Source organism: Rhincodon typus, chromosome 31 (assembly GCF_021869965.1).
Source record: "Rhincodon typus isolate 14 chromosome 31, sRhiTyp1.1, whole genome shotgun sequence".
Taxonomy (NCBI): Eukaryota; Metazoa; Chordata; class Chondrichthyes; order Orectolobiformes; family Rhincodontidae; genus Rhincodon; species Rhincodon typus.
The window spans coordinates 19,813,393-19,838,405 of NC_063362.1; the positions used below are offsets into that span (position 1 = coordinate 19,813,393).

Sequence of the window (25,013 nt, forward strand, 5' to 3'; positions counted from 1 at the left end):
TGACATGGAGCCCAGACCTGGATGAGGAGGGCAGATTTCCCTCCCTGAAGGGCATTAGTCACCCAGATGAGTTTTGTTGATGGTTTAGTATTCTATGTTGCAGAGACAAGCTTTTGATTCCAAATTTATTAATTGAATTTGAATTTCATCCGCTGGCCTGTAGAATTTGAATATTTGTTCCCAGAGCATTAGTCTGTTCATTATGACTCCAGCGACATTCCCACTACCCTACCATCTTCCCTCATTCTTGTCGATAGGACAGTGTATCCATCAGATTGGACGTACTGTAGCCGACATGCAATAGCCAGGAAGGAAGAGCTGGTTTTAGGATCCAATGGAAAGACAACAATCAAGCTCTGTACTGGGTGGTGCTTTATTTCTTAGGGATTGTTACAGCTTTAACACTTGGAGCAAAGCAAGGTTCAAGGGTTGCTCTGGCATGTACCAGCATAAACACAATGGGCCAAATGGCCTCATAAAAGGTAGAGACACAGAACATGTCCCACACCCAGACTGCTGTCTTTCCTCCCATCATGTTCACACAGTCTGAGATAACTCCCAAGGGATGACACATCAGTTTGTACAGCATTTCTCCCTTTGAAACTTCCTTGTCCCCTCATCAGGTGTGACATTCAGGATTCTCTCTCCACCAGACACTGACTTTACATTTGCAGTCAACTTTTGACTTCTTCTTTAAGAAATGTTGATTTAAAAGTTGAATATATTTGTAAGTACTTTGGGGTTCCTTTGTCATGATGTTGTTGCCACAACAATCTGATAACTAACGTCAAGGGCCCTACCCAGAAAAACGATGCGCAAAGGAATTCTGAAAGGCCTTGTTAATTGTTGTACAAAAACATTGTTAACTGTCATTTTTACCTGATGGTAAGTCACAGAGACATAGAGTCCTACAGCATGGAGAGAGGCCCTTCGGCCCAAACTGGTCCGTGCTGACCAAAATGTCCATCCACGCCAAGCCCATTTCCCTGCACTTGGCCCATTTCCATCTAAACCTTTCCTATTCATGTATTTGTCCAAATGCCTTTTAAATGTTGTTAAAGTACCCACCTCAATCACTTCTGCTGGCAGCTCATTCCATGTGCGTACCACCCTCTGTGTAAAAAAGTTGCCCCTCAGGTTCCCATTTATTCTTTCCCCCTTACCTTAAACTGAAGCCCTCTCATCCTCAATTCCCCAACCCTTGGAAAAAGACTGAGTGTATTCACTTATCCATGCCTCTCATGATCTTATACACTCCTATAAGATACCCCCTCAGTCTACTACGCTCTAAAGAAAAAAGCCCTAGCTTGTCCAACCTCTCCCTATAACTCAGTCCCTTGAGTCCGGGCAACATCCTTGTAAATTTCTTCTGCACTCTTTCCAGTTTAATAACACCCTTCCTGGAGCAAGGTGAACACAGTACTCCAAATCCAGCCTCACCAATGTCACGTACAACTGCAACATAACTTCCCAACTTCTATACTCAATGCCCTGACTGATAAAAGCCAGTGTGTCAAAAGCCTTCTTCACTGCCACGTTTACCTGTGACTCCACTTTCAGAGAACCGTGCACCTGAACTCCAAGGCCCCTCTGTTCCACTACACACCTTAAGGCCCTACCATTCACCATGAAACTCCTATCTGGATTTGACTTTCCAAAATGCATCACCTCACACTTTTCTATATTAAACTCCATTTGCCATTTCTCGGCCCACTTCCCCAGCTGATTAAGATCCTGCTGCAATTTCTATCACTATCCGCGATACCACCTATTTTAGTGTCATCTGCAAACATACTAATCATGCCTTTTACATTCTCATCAAAATCATCGATGTAGATAACAAACAGTATTGGGCCCAGCACCACTCCCTGAGGCACGCCACTAGTCACAGGCCTCCAGTCAGACAAGCATCCTTCCAATATTACCCACTGCTTCCTACCATCAAGCCAATTGTGTATCCAATTTGCCAGCTCTCCCTGGATTCAATGTATCTAACCTTTCAGAACAGCCTACCATGTGGAAACTTATCAAAGGCCTCACTGACTCCATCTACTGCCCTGCCCTCAGCAATCTTCCTGGTCACTTTGTCAAAGAACTCTAACAAAGTTGTGAGGCATGATCTCTCACGCATTAAGCCATGCTGATTACTCCTAATCAACCCTGTCTTTCCAAATGCATATACATCTTATCCCTCAGAATCTTCTCAAGTAACTTACCTACCACAGATGTTAGGCTTCCTGATCTATAATTCCCAGGCTTTTCTTTGCGCCCCTTCTTGAATAAGAGCACAACATTCGCTACCCTCCAGTCTTCCTGGACCTCACCTGTGGCTAACGATGATGCAAATATATCAGCCAGGGCCCCGCAATTTCTTCTCTAGCCTCTTGCAGGGTTCTTGATATATCTGGTCAGAACCCGGAAATTTATCCACCTTCATGCATTCAAGTACTTCCAACACCTCCTGTACTCTGATATGGGCTGTCCCCAAGATATTGCCACTAACTTCCCCAAGTTCCCAAGTCTTCATGTCTTTCTCCAAGGTAAGCACAAAGGAGAAATATTCATTGAGGACCTCACCTATCTCCTGTGGTTCCACACATAACATGTCCAATTTGGTCCTTGAGGGGTCCTATTCTCTCTCTAGTTATTCTTTTCCGTTAATATACTTAAAGAATCTCTTTGGATTTACACTAATCTTCTCAGCCAAAGCTATCTCATTCCCCCTTTTCACCCTCCTGATTTCCTTGTTCAGTAAACTCCTGTATCCTCTATTTACCTCCAGGGATTCCCTTGATTCCAGCTGTCTGTTCCTGAGCCATGCCTCCTTCTTTTTTCTGGTCAAAGCCTCCATATCTCTTGTCATCCAGGGTTCCCTACTCTTGCCAATCTTGCCCTTCACCCTCGGAGGAACATAAAGATCTTGAACTCTAGCTATCGCACTTTTAAAGGCCTTCCACTTGTCAGAGGTCCCTTTGCCTCCAAACAAATTACTCCAACCAACTCCTGCAAGCTCCTGTCTAATTCCATCAAAATTCACCTTGCCCGAATTTAGAACTTGAACCTGTGGACCAATTTTGTCTTTTTCCAAAACTATTTTAAAATTAATAGAACTATGGTCACTGGTCCCAAAGTGCTCCCCCACTGTCACCTCAGTCACCTGTCCTGCCCTATTTCCCAAGAGTAGGGAGAGTTTTGCCCCTTCCCAAGTAGGACCCTCTATATACTGCTTGAGGAAACTTTTCTGAACACATTTAACAAATTCCACCCCATCTAAGCCCTTATCTCTATGGCAGTCCCAGTCTGTGTTAGGAAAATTAAAATCCCCCACTACGACAACCCTATTGTTGCTGCAAGTCTCCCCAGTCTCCCTGCATATTTGTTCCTCTAATTCCCATTCACTATTTGGGGGCCTATAATACAGCCCCAATAACATCACAATCCCTTCCTATTTCTTAGTTCCACCCACAAAACTGGATGATCCCCCTCAGTTGTTTCATCACTGACTACTGCTGTGATACTCCCCTTAATCAAAAATGCAACACCCCCTCCCCTCTTTCCTCTACCTCTGTCCCACCTACCCTGGCATATTAAGCTGCCAGTCCTGTCCCTTCCTTAGCCATGTTTCTGTAATGGCTATAATATCCCAGCCCCATGTATTTATCCATGCCCTGAGTTCATCGGCCTTATCTGTCAGCCGTCTTGCATTGAAATAGATGCAATTTAATCCAACAGGCATTCCTTGCTCCCTGTCATGTTCCAGCCTGACCTGTCTCTTCAACTTACTATTTCTGTATCTCCTTCAGCCTCGCACTTGCCTCCCTGCTGTTGAGGATCCCACCCCCTGCCAATCTAGTTAAATCCTCCCTTGTAGCTCTGTCAAATCTGCCCGCCAGGATATTGGTCCCGCTCCAGTTCAGGTGCAACCTGTCCCTCTCGAATAGGTCACCCCTGCCCCAGAAAAGATCCCAATGAGGAGGGGAGGCAATGGCCTCGTGGTATTATCGCTGAACTGTTAATCCAGAGACCCAGATGGCTTTCTGGGGACCCAGGTTCAAATCCCGCCATGGCAGATGGTGAAATTTGAATTCAATAAAATATCTGGAATTAAGAATCTAATGATGACCATGAAACCATTGTTGATTGTCAGGAAAAACCCATCTGGTTTACTAATGCCCTTTAGGGAAGGAAACTTCCTTCCTTACCTGGTCTGGCCTACATGTGACTCTAGACCCACAGCAATGTGGTTGACTCTAAACTGTCCTCTGGGCGATTAGGGATGGGCAATAAATACTGCCTAGCCAGCGATACCCTCGTCCTGTGAATGAATAAAAGAAAGAATCTCAATCCCTGCTCCCTGCACAATTTGTTAGCCACACATTCATCTGCCACATCCTCCTGTTCTTACCCTCATTAGCACATGGCACTGGAAGTAATCCAGAGATCACCATTGTCAAAGTCCTGGTTTTTAATTTTTTCTCCTAGCTCTCTATAATCACTCCGCAGGACCTCATCCCTATTTGTACCATGTCATTTGTGCCAACGTGCACAATGACTTCAGGCTGCTCACCTTTCCCCTTGAGAACGTTCTGCAGCTGCTCTGAGACATCCCAGACCCTGGCATCTGGGAAGCAACACACCATCCTGGATTCCCATTGGCGGCCACGGAATCTCCTGTCTGTCCCCCTAACTATCAAGTTTCCTATCACTAAGGTCCTGTTTACCTTTACCCTTTCGCACTGTACCCCAGAGCCAGTTGTAGTGCCACTGACCTGGCTACTGCTGCTTTCCCCTGATTGGTCATTCTCCCAACAGTATCCAAAACGGTATACCTGTTTTCGAGGGGAACAGCCAACAGGGGATTCCTGCACTCTCTGCCTATCCCTTTGTATTTCCTGGTGGTCACCCAGCTACTCTCTGCCTGCACCTTAGGTGCGGCCACCTCACTAAAACTCTAATCTACGATGTGCTTACCATCTCGGATGATCCTGAGTGCATCCAGCTCCAGCTCCAGTTCCCTAACACGGTCTCCCAGGAGCTGCAGCTGGGTGCACTTCCCATGGGTATAGTCATCAGGGACGATGGAAGTCTCCCTGATATCCCACATTCTGTAGTAGGATCATGCCACCCTCCTGACCACCAATTCAACCGCTCTAAGATTAAGAGGAAAGTTAAAAGGACTTTACCTAACCTTACACATACATTTTGCTGAGCCGCTGCTTGCTGAAGTCTATCATGTCAATGGCTTACTTCTCACTCCAACAAATTAGCATGTTTCTATCATCCCTTTTTTAGGTTAGAGGAGGAGAGAAATACTACATTGATGTAATGTTTGGGGCTTAGGTAGTCTTTGAAATCAGGCCCACAATGATCTGCTCTTTAGTGGAGGTGACTGCTTCCAGGCTCTAATGTATGCACCAAAGTGATTCCTCTCCCTTGCTGTTGCCCTCTGCTGGACATCATCTGGTGATTGTAGTTAGGGTATGTTCATTTTGATAAAGATTGTTTCCCTGATGTGGGCCAACAGGCCCAACATTTACTGAGAACTTAGCAGCTTTGTTCAGTTAGCATTTTTCTGCTTTACTGCTTTGTGGTTTTTTTTGACAACCTGCTAAAGGAAGGAAATTATTAAACTGGGGAGGGTTCAGGAAAGGTTTACCAGGATGTTAACTGAAGTGGAGCGTTTGAGTTATAAGGAGAGCCTGGGACTTTTTTCACTGGAGTGTAGCAGATTGAGGAGTGACCTTATAGAGATTTATAAAATCATGAGGGGTGTTATACAGCAAATAACAAATAGCTACCTAGGATGGGGGGAGTTCACAACTAGAAGGTATATTTTTAAGGTGAGAGGAGAAAGATTTAAAAGGGACCTGAGGGGCAACCTTTTCACACAGACGGTGGTTTGTGTGTGGAATGAACTGGCAGAGGAAGTCATAGATGCAGGTACAGTTCCAACGTTTAAAAGACATTTGGATAAGTAAATGAATAGGAAAGGTTTAGAGGATATGGGCCAAATGCAGGCAAGTTGGACTAGTTTAGTTTGGGAAACTTGGTCAGCATGAACGAGTTGAACTGAAGGGTCTGTTTTCGTGTTGTATAACTCCATGAGTCTTTAACTCAAAAGTCAGGACAACAATATCTTATATTTGTTATGACACAAACAGATGCTTCAGAATCAGCTGAAGGTGTTCTAATTAGTCTTCAAATGGCACTGACCCTGGCTACATGGGAAGTATCTAAAGAATTTGCAAAAATCAAGCCAGAAGCTGCAGCATTGGTGGGTGGGCTTCATATCAGGGCTGCACCACTATCCTAACCAGATGGAAATTGTAGCTCCTCCTTTAACTATAATCTTTTGAAAAATGCTAGTGGTAAATCTTTCGAGGCTGAGCTGGTAAGAGCTCTTGATGTAAACTATTTCTGCCTCTGTCAAAGCAAGATATCTGCTTTGAGTCCATGTGATGAAATCTGCAGGTTTGTGAGTTTGTAGCCACTGCCGGTGTGGGCTAGATTCCATGTTGGTCATCGTAGAGGTGCCACCTCTGGCTGCCACTGGGCAATAACCATCTGCTGCAGAGCCACCCCCAACTCCTCTTACAATGCGCAGAGGGTCTTTCCACTGCAAAAACATGCTGTAATTGTCTGAAACAAAAACAGAAACTCAGCATCTGCCAAGGGAGAAGCAGGGTTAATGTTTCCAGTCTAATATGACTCTTCTTCGGAACTGAAGTGATGTGAAAAGGTGATAGGATCAATGTTGTTGGAAAGGGCTGGGGTGGGGTGGGGAAGGTGGGCAAGTCAGAAAAAAGGGTAAGGGAAATTGTTCTGTGACACCTTTCGTGTCCACGTGGCAAAGAGAGTGAAATGGTTGTAGAGAAGACAAGCCATTGATTCAGAAACTAATAACAGAATAAAGAGGAGCTGTGGCTGGAAACAAAACTCTGAAAAGCAAGATTCAGGCACTGGTGGGTGGACGGAATGAGAGATGAATTAACCAGAAATTATTAAAGTGGAAGACAGCATTCATGGCCTGAATTAGTTGAACTCATTGAAGGCAGTGAATTGCTTCAGCAGAAATGGAAGTGCTGCTCCTCCAGCTTGTGTCCTCTGGCCTGGTCTCTTCTGGGAGTTGTTGTCCACGTGTTTAGAAGTGGTCTGGCCATGACTTTGGGTGTCTTGTCTGATGTGTCCAGTGATGTGAAGCTTGGAGCAGAGCAGCACCCTTTCCACCACAGCCTGTGTATAGACAGGGGTCGTGTGAGCAGTCTGGTACAATGTCAACAGTATGGGATAGGCAGAGTCAAATAAAGTCACCATCATCACATCCTGCCACATCCAGTCATGAATGGTAGTGGACAATTCAACAAAAAAATAGGAGGACCAGCTTCCAGATATGTCCTATTCCTTAATGGTGTGAAAGATAAGGCTGAAACATTTGTGACCAATGTCAGCTAGAAATGCTGAGTAGAATCATAGAATTCCTTCAGTGCAGAAACAGGCCATTTGGGCCATTGAGTCTGCACCAGCCCTCTGCCAAGCATTCCACCCAGACCCCATCCCATCCCCATAAGCCCACATGGGGTTTTTAACAATGGCTAACCCACCTGACTGCAAATCTCTGAACACTATGGGGCATTTTTCTTTTAGAATGGCCAATCCAACTACCTGCACATCTTTGGAATGTGGGAGGAAACCCACGCAGATGGGGGGAGAATGTGTAAACTCCATACAGACAGTCACTGGAGGCTGGAATTGAACCTGGTTCCCTAGTGCTGTGAGGCAGCAGTGCTAATCACTATGCCAACGTGCCCACCCATTGTGCTCATTTCTACAATGGCCCAATTCAGCCTCCTTCTGAGTTCCCCAGCATCATGGATTGACCCAGTCTTCAGCCAATTCAATTCACTCCACATAATATCAAGAAGCAGCTGAAAATACTGGATACTGCAAAGGCCACGGGCCCTGTCAACATGCCAGCAATTGTACAGAAGATTTGTGCTCCAGAACTAGCCATGCCCCTATTCAAGTTATTCCAGGACAGCTGCAACACTGTCTTTATCTGACAATCTGGAAAATTTCACAGGTATGTTCTGTGCACAAAATGCAGGACTATTCCTACCCAACCAATTACTTCCCCATCAGTCTACTCTTGACCATCAACAAAGTAATGGAAGGGAACATTGTAGTGCTTTTGAGTGGTACTCACACAATAATTAGCTGCTCACTATCACTCAGGTTAGCTTCTGCCAGGGACACAGCTTCTGACCTCTTTACATCTTTAGTCCCAAATAGACAGAAGAGCCAAACTCAGGAGATGAGTTGGGAGTAACATCAAGGCAGCATTGTGGCATTGAGAAGCCGGGCAAAACTGGAGTCGGGTATGATGGGAAAACTCTCTGCTGGTTGGAGTCATTCCCAATGTAAAGGAGGATGGAACATCACTCAGTTGTGGAACATCGCTGCAGGAGTTCCTCAGGGTAGTGTCTTAGGCCCGACCATCTTTAGCTACTTCATCAATTTCCTTCCCTCTATCATAGGGGACAACGTGGGGATATTCACAGATGATTGTACCAAGATCAGTGCAATTCAGTACTCCCAAGATACTGAAGCAGTTTGTGTCCAAATACAATAAGACCTGGAAGAAGATTTTTTTGGGTTTGGGCTGATATAAGTGGCAAGTAATATTCGTAGGAAATGATCATCCTCAAGAAGAGACAATCTAACCATCTGCCCTTGATATTTAATGCATTTCCATCACTGTATCCTCTATTCTCATTGGGAGTTACCATTGATCAGAAACTGAACTGGACCAGACATAGAAATTCAGAAATCATAAGAGCAAGTAGGAGACTGGGAATTCTGAGATGAGTAATTCATCTTCTGGCTCCTAAAGACTGTCCACTACCCACAATGCACAAGTCCAGAGTGTAAAGGGATACTATCCATATGTCTGGATGAATACAGCTCCAAACAACACACAAGAAATTTGGTATAATCCAGGTCATAACAATCCACTTGATTGGCACTCCATCCACCATGATGTGCTAAGTGGACTGCAGTAAATCCGTAAGATCTATCTTTCTTTATTTCGAGATAATATGTCATTCATTGTTTATATTGACCACAGATTGTCTGTTAATTCCCATTTAATTTTTGTTGATTTGTGTTTGATTATCAAAGCAAAAGTCATAAAAGGTGAAATGATCTCCTAATTTTTTTCTTTGGAGTTGTTCAGTGAATTCGTTCTTTTGGTTTGTTTGTTTCCATGGGGATCATAATTATCGGGACGCAGTATTTATGGGTTCCAGCAAGCTTTTGGCATTCCCAAGGTACTTATGTCTTAACCATGCTTCCATTGGCGCCACTGAGAGAACGCATCGGAATGGCCATGGAATTTTCAGGTCAATAAGTAGTGAAAAAGATCAACAATCTTCCAAAGTCAGGTCATAAGGTCCAGGGACGAATGCATTATCTCTTTCTTCAGAGATAGTAACCATGGGAACAGCCAGACTCATTGTACATTGTCTAAAATGGTACTTGACATAATGATAGATAAGAGTAAAAATAGAAGATCAAATTTTCAATCAGTGTTTACAAGCACTCAGAGAAATTTTCTTCATAAATCTAAAATGTTGACGCAAATTAAAATGCAAATTGATGTTCTTACCAGTTTCATGACAAAATCTTGCAGAAAAATATGGTGAAATCTGTTTTTCACACATTTGAGCTATTGTTGTTGATGGCCACTGTAATAATAAACCATCACTTCTGATAGGCCTCTATTTTTACATAATTTAGAATATGCTGAAATAATCACCTTATAGCAACAGCAATCTACCATACCACGGGTAGAGAGTTGGACAGATACAGAAAGCATTGAGTGGTGGTAATGGGACGATTGTTATGTGGTAGGGTGGGTGTGGTTTGCTGTAGGAATACGTGCTGGGTCCTTTCTCATTTTCGTAAATGGTTTGGACATACAGAGAGAATGATCTCAAGGTTGGACTGATGGTCCCAAATTTGACGATACCCATACATACCAACCAAAAGGAAAGACTTGCATTTATATAGCGCATTTCATAACCACCAGATGAATCAAAACACTTTACATCCAAAAACGTTTGAAATGTAGTTACTGTTATGATACAGGAAACATGTCGGCAAATGTGCATTCAGAAAACTCCCACAAACTTTAATGAGCTAATGATCAGATCATTTGTTTTTCTGATATTGACTAAGGGGTGAGTATTAGTCAGGGTGTTGGGGATAACTTTCCTGCTCTTCTACAAATACTGTCATTGCATCTTTCATGTCTGCTCGACATCGGGTTTAGTGTCTCAACCCAAAGACATCATCTCCAACAGTACGGCGTTCCCTGGAACATCAGCCTAGGTTTTGGTGCTAAGGACCCTGAGTGGAGCTTGAAGTCATAACCTTGTGAGTCAGAGGCAAGAGGTCCGGCTGACACAGTGATTCAACCACATTTCACATAGACACATTTTCCATCCCCTGTTTGTGTTGTTGGGCTTCACCAGTTGGTCTCAGGGTCCTGCGAGTCTCTGTATGAGCTACCATATTATTTTCTCAAACATGTATATGCACAGCAAAGCGAGACCCATTGGCTGGTGGAGTGACCTCACTTCCAGGAGCCTGAAATCATCTGCTGTCAGAGCTTCAAGAGCCAAATGGATAAGAGGATATATTTTATTAAAACTCATTCAGGGGATCTGGATCTGCCCATTGCTGGATGGGACAGCCTTTATTACACTCTCCTAGTTGCCCTTGAGAAGGTGGTAGTGTGCTGCCATCTTCCACCTTTGCATTCCTCTGCTAACGTAAGGAATGAATGATCTATCCAGATTGTTTGATGTTTTTGAGGATTTAGCAGCAGCTCTGAATTTGTTACCGTGGACTATGAAAACATATGGTAAAAGACAGAAACAGAATGTATGCAGGTAGGGGCCAAAAGGCATTGCAATAGGGAATAAATAGATGGGGAGGACAGAGATAGAGGAAATAATGATATGGAAAAAAGGAAGGGAAATGAAGAGATGGAGGCAAGGGGATATCCGTGGCAATGGAAGGGAAGGTAAATAGATGGCAAAAGAAGTAAGGTGCACATTGATTTGATGGAGTGGTAGGAAAGAACTTACATTCATCTGTCACCTTTCACATCCTCAGTATGTCCAAAAACATGAAAAAATACCATTGATGTGTAGTCATTGTTATATAGCGGGAAGATACCACACATAGCAAAATTCCACACACCAAGTGAGATATTTGTTAAAGATAATGTCTGCATCTGGATTTCTGATATCACCATCTGGGATTCTGTTGTTCTAATATGGTTGTGTCTGGGATTGACTGATACAGAATGCAGGAGGCTACATTTTCAGTTTATATGCCCCTTTATTAAACATGATAACTGCTAACTGCTCTCAGGACAAGGCTCTGCATGAGGCTGTTTGACAGACCCAGCTCTCAATCAATGTAGTAGCCATGTGACCTTACATCACTTCCCTTGATAATGTAGGCTACCTTAATGAAATATTAACATTGACCCTTTACACTACATTCCCCTGTCTCTATTCATTACATCTCTCACATTGCCTTATCCTACAGGTCAACTTCAGAAGAATTAAAATTTTAATTAAAGTAATGTCTAATCTTTATTTTTAGATTCACCTGGTTGCCAGTGTTGGTGACTCTTAAACTGTGACTCTGCACCCATTACGTGTTATTTGAGAAGCAAAAATACGAGACAAGGTTATCTGTTGTGTTCCTCAGGCAACATTTTGACATCACCCCCTCACACAGTAGCTAAGTTCCGCAATTGAGCTGTGGCAAGACACAATTCTTGCACTGATACAAAGGCACTGTGACCCTGCCTCCCTTTTGCTTCACATCCAGGCCTCTGAAAGGGCTGTTAGGAAGACACGCACATTCTATTATCCTTAGACACAGAGCGGCTACATGTGAATGGAGTCCTGCCATGCAGTTTACAGGTGAGGTATTGTCTGGCCATTGATCTATGGGAATATGGAATAAACGTTACTGAGCAGGGTGGTCTCTGTAATTTGTTAACCCTGCTCTGTTATCAAGGCCTCCACACCATACCAGGAGCTGCAGTTATCCTCCTGGACGTCTGGGATAGGTGTCACCACTGCACATAATCTTGGAGGTGCTGCACACTCCATAGTGAACTGGGCTGTTGCAAAGCCATTCTTTATGCTGATACAGGTTCAGGTCGTAGAATCTAGGTTCCAATTGTGGACAGTTTGGTGCTGCGCTTAATGTAGATTAGGAACTGGGTTGCCGCTGTTCAAACTCATTTGTTAAAGGGTTGATGGCAGAATATGAAAAAGAGAATGGGGACAGATTTCAAGAACTCATTTATCCCTTTGGCAAATAATGACAGAATTGATACAGCCCCTCATCAGTTAAATGACTAACTATGCTTTATTTTAAGTTCTGAAATTAATAAAGTGATTGCAAAGTTGTTGATACTTAAATAAATTGTTAGTCATGTAACAGAATTGTGTATAAATTTTATTCCATTACCCGTGCTTCATTATTTTAGGGAGTGGTTGGCTGCAAAGTATGATGTAATATAAGTATTGCTGTGAGCTACTCGTAGCATCATGATTTGTAGAACAGCAATTATATTTGTTTATGGTTCCTAGATGCTGCAGTGTAAGAATCAATGTAAAATTTAAAAACCATATCGTGCTGTATTGCAAAACATTATTGAGGTGACATTATTGGGAATTACTCCTAATGTTGCATTAAGAACATGAGGACGATTTATTTACTAATTGCAGGTTCGGAAAATGCCACGGTTCAGTCCACTACTTGTTCTTAAGCACAGAATGCACGGTACTTCTTAAAGATTTTTCACCTTGTATGTGTGACTGCAGCTGGTACCTGGTGGATGCTGCTTCAGATTATCCTGACTGTCTGATACCCAGGTGCTGATCAGGGTGGTGCTTGCTGAGTGGCTGGGGATACAGCACAAGGGGATTGGTTCGTGGCGGGAAGGACTGCATCCTCAGGCTGCTTGTTAATCTCGACTAACTGGCTTAGTGTCAAAGGCTGTTAGAATCAGCTGCCGTTTGTGGATACTGCTCAGGCAAGGCTGGAACTCCTCACCAGTCCTCAGCACTAAAAAGTGATTCATATGAATTGCAGAACAGGGCACCGTTAACGTGGGAATAGCAGGGTGACCGACAGGGACACTATTTGTGTGGATCGGAGCCTGTAGTATCCCAGTATCTCATCGGACTCTGAACACTGAAGCCGACAACTGCAGCAAAAAAAAATCAATTAACTGTGGAAGACAAATCAAAAAAGAAATATCTGCAGCAGTAAAGAAATGGCAGAGCAAGAAATTGAGGACTTTGACGCTGACAGTGTGTCAGACACAGCCTGCATGCTCAATCATGTTCATCCTCCACCGTACAGCATTGATGACCAGCCATGGCCTTTGGAAGCACGCAGCATGTGTGGGTTCTGGGGATGGGCTTTCCTGGTCACTGCTTTTAACTTTCTGTTGTTCCTCCTAAACTTTGTTCTCATGGGCACTGTGTTTTGCATTGTGCTGCTGCCCACTATCGTGGTGGTGTACTTTGGGTTTCAGTGTCACTCCAGGGTAAGTAACCTATGGCTAGAAATACTAATTCTCAAATTGTTTTGTAATGGTTGTGAAATGAATGTGAGTAGCCTCCTGCCCCAACTGAAGATGCAACCCTTTTACTTTCGTCGTTTATGAAGACTGCATGACTCTTTCGATAATTAATTGCGTTTTCTATGATTGTGGGTGAGGTGGTCTTGTTGAACGCTAGAAAATAGAACTGCACCAATTGTAATGAATAGAGAGAGGATTGTGCCCTTTTATGTGGATCTAAGTTTACCTCTTCATCTGAGTGATAGAGGATTGCTATCGATGATAACCTGCTGGTGAGCAAGTAACATTTCTTAAAGCTTGTATGATGTTAATAAAAAAAACTTTTGAATGCAAACAGATGGTGCAGCAACAAAAAAACTGCTCCAGTTCTGTCAGCAGTGCCAGTGAGTGAGTCTTAGCTACTGCTTTGCAGCTGCATGTGGTGCCTCGGGTGTGAATCATACTATAACAATAGAGTCAGAAACTTTAGGCAATGACGCATTGTAGACTATTTTCTGTAGTCATCTTATGATAAAACAGATTTCCACTAAAGGTGTGTTTTCAAGGTAAACGAACTCCAGCTTTAAACTTCCAAACACGGAAGAGATTGCAAAGGTCTACTTTTAAGCAGGATCTCAGAATTACCTGAAAAATACTTCCTTTGAGAAATACTCATGTTTAAATGCAAAAACAAAGAATACATAAGGGCATCTTGATCCATCTTTATAAGTCACAAACCAGGCTATTATTTGATTTAAAAGTAGGCACAGGCAATGTAGAAGTGCAGATTTGGTTCAGATCTGCATCTTTAAGTAAGTCAGTGCAAAAATTCCCAAATTCCCACTTTCAGGGGATCTAGTGACTGCTGGCCACAAACATTTAATTATCAAGGGCTGGAAAATGTGGACAACCCACCTGCTGAGCCATGTTTTCTTTGTTCTTTCATGGGATGTGGGCCTCGCTGGCTAGGCCAGCATTTATTACCCAGTCCTAACTGCCGTAGAGAAGGTGGTGATGGAGCTATCTTGAACTGTTGCAGTCCAAACGATGTAGATACATCCACAGTGCTATTGAAGTTCCAGAATTTTGATCTGTGCTCTCATGTATATCTCAGGATGGGATGTAGGTGGAGATCTGGGAAAAAGTTGCTTCCCTGTCTGCATTTCCAGATGTTGATGTATGAGAACTTAAACCAGAGAAATAAACTGAAATTACCAGCAACTTTCAAACTGCTTCATCGTCAAGGAACTTAAAAATCTGTCAAGTCACACAATGAGTCAGTATTTTCCATGAACAGGTCTGTTGGAAAATATTCTTTTTTTATTAAAATAATCCCCTCTCTGTCTCTGAGAATTCAATAAAGCTTATAGTTTTAAGGTAATTTCCCAGTTCATTTGAAGATGAGAGAAAATAAGCTTCATATGAAAACCTGCAGTGAAATTGAATGAAGTAGTTGTATGTTGCTAAACCTGAACTAATCTCAACACAAATTCATGAGGGAATGAATGGTACATGGTGTGAAACTAAGATTAGACTGTACCTTAGCAACGCAGTGAGCCATTCAGACGGCTAGGCTTTTGTTTTGCTTCTCTGATTGTTACAGCTTACACCTGATGTCGTGAAATTGACATGACTATGGCATTTGGTGGAGATGGACACAGTATCTATTGGTCTGAAGAAGGGTCTCTGGACCTGAAACATTAACTCTATTTTCTCTCCACAGAGGCTGCCAAACCTGCTGAGTTTTCCCAGCAATTTCTGCTTTTGTTACAGTATTTATTGTGTTGCCATGTTGTGGGAGGCAGAGACAGGTCCAGCTAAAGTCTTGCTGTTCAAACTTTTAGTTACATCCCAGGGTTCTCTCTGTAAATGTCTTATGGTACCCACTTATGACACTTGTAGGTCAAGTCTTAAATCAAGGCAGGAGGTTGATGGGGAATAGAAGGAAGAAAAGCCCCACACTTCTGGGCAAAACCTGCTACAGAAGCCAACAAAGAATGGAGATTTGGTAGAAATGGGTTCTTCAGCAAATTGCTTTCCCTTGCCCAGATAATGCAAAGGTCTTTATTCAGATTATTCTAGAGTGCAGCAGAATACATATTAAATATTAGTCTATGTAAACTTAAGAAAAAGGCAATTGAGGACCTTAATATAACAACTTTCATGACCTCATGAGGTTCTAATGTGCTTGTCAACCAAATGAGTAGGTGTAGAAGTGTAATCACTGTTGCAATGTAGAGAAATGGGGCAGTCAGTTTAGGCACAGCAAGATCCCACAAACCACAATCAACCAGGTGATTTGCATCTGAGGAACTTATTCATGAGATAAATCATGGGTAAGACCTTGGTAGGACTTGCCTGCTCTTGGTTGAATGGTACTATAGTATCTTGCACTTCTACATTGGTTTAGGGTCTTTTCTGAAAGTGTAGCACTCCTTCAATACTGCACTGCAGTGCCAGCTTAAACTGTTTACATTTCTTTCAATACGTACTGTCCTCAATCCAAACAATTCAATATTTAAGTACATCAACCATTTCCATTAGACTGTAAAGATTGACCTGAGGTCCCATTTTAAGGAGCTGGAATACTGAGTGGAAACAGTTGGCAGCTCCTCTCCATGTTTTCAGTTCTTGTCACAAGTCTGTCTCCAGTATTATGCACATAGACCTGTACTTTCAGCTCCCAGGGTCTCTTTCACTTTGGACTGCTGTCAATGTATTGTGAATCACCCTCTGTGACTATAACACTCCTGTAAATGCCAAGGGGGTTTTTAAAGCTGCAATGACTGATCGGAGATTAGCATTAATCTGTAAAGTGTTGGGATGCAGTTAGATTTTGCAAACACTAATATTTCTAACATGCTTTAATCAAAGCGCAAGTTGAGAATCCTCCTATTTTCTTTAACAGCAATATATGTTCTTTGATGGTTCAGACGTTTAAACTAAGTTAAGTAACAACAAACAGTATGTTGTTGGCTGCAATTCTGTTCCACCACCATAACACGGGAGTCCTCCACTGGGAATGCAATTCCTGTCTGAATTTTACACAGTCTAACAAGTTAATTAACCTGTGCTGGAAATATGGAAACCCTATGGTGCAACTAGTTTGGCAGAGGCCTTGAGCATAAAAAAGAAAGGACCCTTTTCCAGGAAATCGTTGCTATCATGAAAGCAACTTTTCAGAAGTTGGTGGGTCCTTGCTTCCACCTTTGTGAGGATACTGAGAAGCTGCTTTGTGAAGGCACGTCAGGAGGCACAAGAGGTGGGATAGCCAGGGCATCCCATAGGCGACAACATCTTCCACATTCTTTTCAATTGTCAGAACCTGCTGCCTTCTGAGAAACCTCAGCCCTGCAAAAATCTGTGCAGAAACCCAGACTAACCATTGCAATGCTTATTGCTGCAAGCTCCATCACCCCAAAGACATTCCAGTGTGCCCTGGTCACTGGGTAAACCCTGGGCCAATATATTTAAGGTAAGCTACTTCCCATATGTTATTTGCAAAATATGTAGAATTACTTTTTCTTGGTCCTTAATGTTGATCAAGAGAAATCTTATTTAACTGAGCTATTTAATTCTTGGGAAAGTCATGACCACCATGGATCCAGTGTCATGACTTGATTAGAAAGCTGAGGTAAAAGGGTTTGAAACATAGAGTCTCTTATATTCAGACATTAACCTTACTCTGTCATGTAAGAAAGCGGATCACGAAATCTACACCACCTATTAAAAGTCTGTACTACTACCTCCTGATCATCCAAGATCAGACAAAACTCTGGAATATACATCGATCTTTGTAATTTACACCATTCAGTCATGGCTGTCTGGCCTGTACACATATTCAATTTTTTTGCATGATTCTGCTCCACATATACAGAATTTATGTCTTTATATGACATGGAGAATTTATTGATGACATCTGTTAATTCTTAATATGGCATCCAATGTAATCCTATTGGAGTCATAAGACCTTAAATAATCTTTCTCCTTGGCTCCACCACACTGTCTTGCACCATTTACCTACCTGCTATCGTCTCATCCCAAACTGCCATTTCTGTGATTCTTGTTCATTATTTTTCACTTCTTTGTGCTTTATTTGCTTCTGGTTCTGCCACTGAGCTTATTTTCTCACTAAATTTCTCTTGGCACCCTTTCTGCAGCCTTCTAACTTTACAAACTGCAAATGTAATATTTTGAAATCTTTAAGTGACCATTCTTACAGCTGTTCTCTGCACTGCTGGATTACAGCCCAGCCCTTACAGTCTGTACCATAATATAAATGAGGCAGTTATTTCCTTCCAGAGGCAAGAAATACCACCTCATTAAAAAGTAATAAATACAAATAGCTTCGGCTGAAGCTGCTTGCCCTAGGGTTTGCTATTTTCTGCTGCTTGTATATAAGGTGAGAACTAGAGATTGATCAAAAAGGCTAATGGAATTCTGAGCTTTATGTCTAGAGGAGTGGAACACATGGGGGTAAAAGTCATGTCTCAAATGCTGCTTCCACAACACAAGGCATTTGTAGTTCATGGCACCCTGAACATCTTGAGAAGGAAATATTGGCATTGGAGATTTACCAGAATGAAAACTAGGCTGTGAGGGATGAATTGCAAGAAATGTTACATAGAGTCATAGAGGAGTACAGCACAGAAACAGACCCTTCAGTCCAACTCATCCATGCTAATCAGATATCCTAAACTAATTTAGTCCCATTGCCAGCATTTGCCCCTTATCCCTCTAAACCCTTCCTACTCATGTACTCATCCGGGTGCCTTTTAAATGTTGTAATTGTACCAGCCTCCACCACTTCCTCTGGCTATTCATTCCATACACACAAATCCTCTGCATGAAAAAGTTGCCCCTTAGGTCCTTTTTAAATCTTTTCCCTCTCACTTTAAATCTAATGCCCTCTCTAAACTTCTATAAGGTCACCCCACAGCCTCCGATGCTCCAGGGAAAATAGCCCCAGCCTATTCAGCCTGTCCCTATAACTTAATTCTTCCAACACTGGCAACATCCTTGTAAATCTTTTCTGGACCCTTTCAAATTTCATAACATCTTTCCTATAGCAGGGAGACCAGAATTGTGCTGGGGTGAATGCCTTGGAATTAAGGGTGAATTGATTCGGGTTGATCAAGATATTACTAACTCAAAGTATGTGCACAGGTTCCCCCCCCACCACTCCAACCAACACCACCACCACAGCCGCCTCCACCCCCCATTCTCAATTACTTGGAGTTTCACACTGGCCCCTGTAAACTCCTCCCTATCATTAGAGGACATCCTAATTGATAGGAGAGAGTATGGTATCCATATAGACCAAACCAACAGTTTCAAGAACCCCAAATTCATCCGTAGCATCTATCTTGGGTGGAAAGCATTGACATCGGTGGTTATTGAGGCAACAGTTTTAAAATTACTTGGAAGATGTATTATTTATTGTTAGGAAAAGGAAAATATAAAATAATGTAGTCAAAGTGATAGTGATTAAACTAGGCTGTTCCAAGTTAAGATTTAACCTTGACCAGTCTGATAGATCGTATACCTTTCTGTGCTATGCATGCTGTCAGGAGATTTGAATTAAACGCACCCTGCAAATTCATTAGATTTGAAATTTTGTCATTGAATTTTATTTTTGAAATAATGGCTTTCATAATTTCACTTGTGTCAGGGGTGAGTTGTTAAATAGTGTCCCTTTTCTGAATCCCACAAAAGAACAGCAAAACATCCTCCATGACTCAAGAAGAACGTGAAGAACATGAAAATACAGTTAAAAAAAGAAGAGGCCATTCGTCCCATCCAAGCCCATCTGATGTCTCACTTTCCAATGAAAGTTCATTGTTGTCTGTCTGATCCTTCCCAGAATAACTCGGCTATTTTGGGAGGAGTTGGTGGTTGAAGAGTGTCTGGTTGTAGCGACAGAGAAAGAGAACAAAACGAAAGCCACTTCCCCTTGTAAAATTGATGTGCAGTAAGAGAACACTACAAACTACCTGCCTCACTGCCAGTCAGACTACTGTCATTATGAGTGGATTTTTTACAGAACGAACTTCTCTTAAGAGCAGGATGAAGCATTTACTGGTATAGTGAGTGACACTGAATGCTTTTAAATGATGGGCAGGTGAGTGGTTCCCATAGACCAGCAACATCAATCAGCCGATAAGATAACACACATCACAATCAATTTTCACAGAAACCACTTTGTTCCTGAACTGGACATTAACTACTCTTTTGATTTAGAGACAGTTGTTTCCCTTCATCCTGACTTAGAAAATCAGTGCTAATAAGGGTTCCCCAGGCAACCTCGTTGCCAACATGTAACTTGTGAGAGATGGGGGAACATGGGAAAGTGAAAGTAAATGTTGTGTGCAGCCACAAAGAGGACAGCACAAGCCCCTATATTGCTCAGGACCTGTGAGTAGGTCCATATCACCTCCGCTACTGAGCTCTGAGTTTTTCCAACAGATAAAAAAGAATTCACTCTCTTTGTGATGATCGCACTGGGATTTACTGATGAGCTATTCATCCAGTTTTTATTCATTTGTGGGACATGAACATTGGGATGTGGAACATGGGCATTGCTGGCTGGGCCAGCATTTATTGCCTATTACTAGCTGCCCTTAAGAAGGTGGTGGTGAGCTGCCTTCTTGAACCTCTTCAGTTCGGTACTGTGGGTAAACCCACAAAGCCATTTTGGAGGGAGTTCTAGGATTTTGACACAGCGACACTGAAGGAATGGCAATTTATTTCCAAGTCAGGATGGTGAGTGGCTTGGATGGGAACTTGGAGGTGGTGGTGTTCCCATATATCTGCTGCCCTTGTCCTTCTAGATGGAAGCAGTTGTGGGCTTGTAAAGTGCTGTCTACAGATCTCTTTCATGAATTTCTGCAGTGTACCTTGTAGATAATACATACTAGTGCTGCTGAGTGGCAGGAGTGGAGTTTTGTGTATGTGGTGCTAATCAAGCGGCTGCTTTGTCCTGGATAGTGTCAAACTTCTTGAATATTGTTGGAGCTGAAATCTTTCAGGCAAGTGGGGAGTATTCCATCACACTCCTGACTTATACCTTGTAGACGGTAGACAATAAGAGTCAGGTGGTGAGGTACTCAGTGTGGTATTTCTAGCCTTTGGTGTGTTCTTGTAGCCACTTGTAAGCAAGAACTGTACTCACTGCTAATAGATACAGTTCCTGTGATGTACCGACTGTTGATCTACTAATGGGATTCAAAGTTAATCAAGGTTTTATGATCAAGATTTAAGTTGTTGGAAATCCCTTCCTGTTGAAGGGAAGTAGTTGGGAAAATATACAATTAAACTGGACAAAACACTCCACAGTGGAATGAAGAGAGTGTCCACGGTCATTCTCTACCCCACAAAGCAATTAATTCCCTATTCAAGGGAATCATCCCTCACCCCTAAGTGGTCAACCAACTCCCTAGTTGGATCAATAGATGGATCACAAGATGATCACATGGTCATCAATGATCAACTCTACCCTTCACAATATAGACTTTATAGTTTAGAGGGACATAAGATCAATTCCTTCTTTCTCCACAATTTTTAACATTTGTTTTTGGGACGCCTAGCCTTTTGAGTTGAACCCCGTGTTGAGATGACTCCAGTTGTCTGCCCTAGTCAGATTTGCTGGTGTCAGCCAGTGTGGCTGCCTCACTTGAACAGGCTTGTTGGCTAAGCCATGCTTCACCCCTCACGTCGTAAGCAGTGAAGAACGAGTCAGACTGCTTATAATTGAGACTTGCCATTAGCTGGCCAACGTGGTGAGGCTTCACCTCTTACACTGTAAATGCTTGAGCAAGAAATGTCATAGTTGTGAAGGAGCCAAGTAACTGAAGATGCTTACTGGAGATTGCATGATGCAATCTATCCTGCCAGGTACACTCCTCATATTTGGAGTCGGGTTCGTAACTATGTGTTTTCCATTTGTGCCCAACAAGATTGTGCCCATGAATGTCATTGTTACTTATTCATGGCATTCTTAAGAGGAAAACCGTTTAGCCTGCCATCAGGAAACTGAATTTTGCCTCCCACTCAGTTAAGATACCCCACCCACCCTTCTAAAAGCTCCGTGACGACCTATAAATATCTAGGTCATTTTAATCTGCTGGGTGAACAGATGCGGAGGTTGAACTGATTGCCTTTTTTAAAGTCACTGTAGAGTACAATTAGGTGGCAGGTAATTTCACGTCAGGAGTAAAACAGGCAGTGGACTCAACATATTAATTGAGTAAAATAGGCAGTGGACTCAACATATTAAGTTCAAGCCAACATCCTCATACAAATTCACAATGTAACTTCTTTCTGTTACTGCTGTTATTTATAGCTCTGAGTCTGTTAGTTTTACACTGGCACAATATAAATTATTCTGAGTTATTATTATGTAGACATTATACTGTGTTTTTGATCAGTGAGAGGTGAGAAAGAATTTTAGCTGTTAGTGGTTTAGGAGATGGATTTCTGTTTATTGCCACTTGATTTTGTGATAACAGAATTGATTATTGCAGCCAAACACTGGCTACCTCTGAGAGAGAGTTCAGAAGCAAATCCTTGTTTGTTGCCACAGAAATACTGCATTGATCTCAGCGGGGAACTGGTACTGTTAAAATCTCTATGAAATCTGGACTTGACTAAAAGCATCTGTACTGTTAAACTTCATCACAGTGCAAAAAGCCAAACTTCAAAAGAGTTAGAGCAGTGTTCCAGATGTTAGTGAACTAGATCCTGAGGTACAGCCAGTTGCCGAATTGACTGCCCATACTGCATGATCCTGAGTTTGCATTGTGATATTTCCCATGAGCCTCTCAGAGAATTAATCAGAAAATGCAATGTCATGATCCAAACGCAATTTTACCTGGCAGCTTGCTCCAATATTGCATTGTCTTTGATTTCTCCATGTGTCCAACATTCAGTGCTAAATAAGTAGAGCTTCTCTCCAACTAAATACTGAAAAGACTGGAGTGATTGTCTTCTGTCCCCACTATAAATTCCATTCTCGAGACACCACTTTGTCCCTTTTTGCAAGATACTGGCTCGACTTGAACCAGACCATTTACAACCAGTGGCATCCCATTTGATCCTAAACCTAGTCTCGTCTTCATCACCGAGATCTTCCACTTACTCTTTGATAACATTGGCTGTCTCTCCCTCAGTTCATCCATTGGCAAGACCTTCATTTGTGCATTAGTGATCTTTGTACATGAGTATTTCCAAGGTCTCCTGGCTGGTCTCTTACTTAGCACCTAATGTAAATTTGAGTTCTTAGGAAACTCTGCTGCTCATCATCTTCCTCACACTAAGTCCAGTCATCTAGCCTGCCCATCCAGCTGGTGACCATTCTCACTGACCCACATTGACTCCTCATCCAGCGTTGCCTCATTCTTGTTTCCAAGTTCCTCCAAGGTTTCTCCTCTTTCCATCTCTGGAACCTGCTCCAACCCAATAAAGCTCTGAGATCTCGGCACTTCTTCAGTTCAGGTCTTTTGTTGTACATCTGCTATTACTTGCTTCTCCATAGTAAAGATGCTCTCACTGCTGCTTTGCTCAAATGTTCACTTATTTTTGCATTCAGTAGGATTGTTGCAGCACTGCTGATACTATTCCTGCCAGATTGCAACCTATCACCTTCACAGGAGTCCCCAGTGGCTGCATGCTCCTGTGCAAATCTCACAATCAAGGTCAGAAGGGAAGTCTCCCACAAGTTCCCTGAAGAGCTCGATTCATCCAATTAATGGGAAAGACTTTTTAAATCTATGCCCTCTCTTTCCCGAACCTTTCACAAGTGAGAAAACGTCCCTATTTGCTCTGTCCAGACTGCTCATGATTTTGAATACTTCAATCGGATCTCCTTTCAGTCTCTTTCTTCTCCAACGTGAACAGTTCCAAATTCTTCAATGTACCTTCATAACTGCACCTCTTCATCCCTAGAAACATTCTCGTAAACCGCTTCTGCCATCTCTCTGATGCCTTCACATCCTTCCTAAAGTGCAACACCCAGGGCTGACCACAAGCCTTCAGCTGAGGCCAAACTAGTGTCTTGTACGAGTTCAATATAACTTCCTTGCTCTTGTATTCCATGCTCCTGTTAAAAAAATCCCCAGAAACTGTTCACTTTATTAACTTCTCTTTTATCCTGTTTTGCGAGTTTAAATGACTGATGCATACATATACATCCCATTCCCCCTGCTCCTGCACCCCTTTTAGAGTTGTGCCCTTTAGTTTGTATTGTTTCTTTATGTTCATCTACCAAAACATATCACCTCATATTTCTCCACCTCAAACTTCATTGGCCACCTATCCACCCCATTCACCCAACTTGTCTTTGACCTTTTGAAGTTCTACGCCATCCCCTCACAACTTACAATGCTTCCAAGATTCATATCACTTGCAATTTTGAAATTGTACCCTGTACACCAAGGTCTATATTATTAAAATATATCAGGAGAAGCAAAGATCCCAACAATGATTCTGGGGGAATGCCAATTTAAACCATGTCCCAGCCTGAAAAACATTCATAAAACATTCAATACTCTGTATCCTGTCACCATTCAATTTTGTGTCCATGTTGATTTTACAAAATTTATTCATAGGATGTGGGCATCGCCAGTTGGGCCAGCATTTATTGCCCATCCCTAATTGCCCAGAGGGCTGTTAAAGTCAACCACATTACTGTGCATCTAGAGTCACATGTTGGCCAGACCAGGTAAGGATAGCAGTTTCCTTCCCCAAAGGACATTAGTGAACCAGATGGGTTTTTTTTGTGGTTCCTTTTATTTAGTTCCTTTTATTCCATGAACTCTGACTTTGCTTACAAGTTTATTTGTGTGGCACCATATCCAATGTTTTCTGTGAATCCATGTACAACACATCTACAGCATGACCCTTATCAACCCTCACTGTTACCTCTTCCAAACAAAAACTCCAGCAAGTTAGGTCAATATGAGTTTCCTTAAAGAAATCCATCCTGAATCTCTTTGATTAACCTGTATTTCGTAAAATCATAGAATCCCTACAGTGTGGAAGCAGGCTTTTTGGCCCATCGAGTCTATATGGACCTTCTGAAGAGCATCTCACCGGGACCCACCCTCCACTATCCTATCCCTGTAACCCTGTTCATGTCACTATTCGTTTTGTCCTGAATTATCATTTCTATAAGTTTCTAACCTCCAATGTTAAACAGACTACTCTGTAGTTGTTTGCTTTTTACCCTTACTTTCTTTTTAGAACGAGGGTGTAATGTTTTCCATTTTCCAGTCCTCCAGCACACCCCTGAGTCCAAAGAGGACGGAAAAATTATTGCCAGTGTTTTTGCAATTTCCATTCTTGCTTCCCTCAGTAT

The 25,013-nt window shown here is 42.4% G+C and overlaps 1 protein-coding gene across 1 annotated transcript in view; it reads left to right on the forward strand.

The window, feature by feature from the left end:
• Positions 1–13,369: 13,369 nt before the first annotated feature.
• The window catches only part of LOC109914834 (transmembrane protein 88), a 38,110-nt gene continuing 26,466 nt past the window's right edge, over positions 13,370–25,013 (forward strand). The window contains exon 1 of the mRNA XM_020514446.1: positions 13,370–13,645. Coding sequence (XP_020370035.1) covers positions 13,370–13,645 — 276 coding nt within the window. The remainder of the gene's footprint in view (positions 13,646–25,013) is intronic.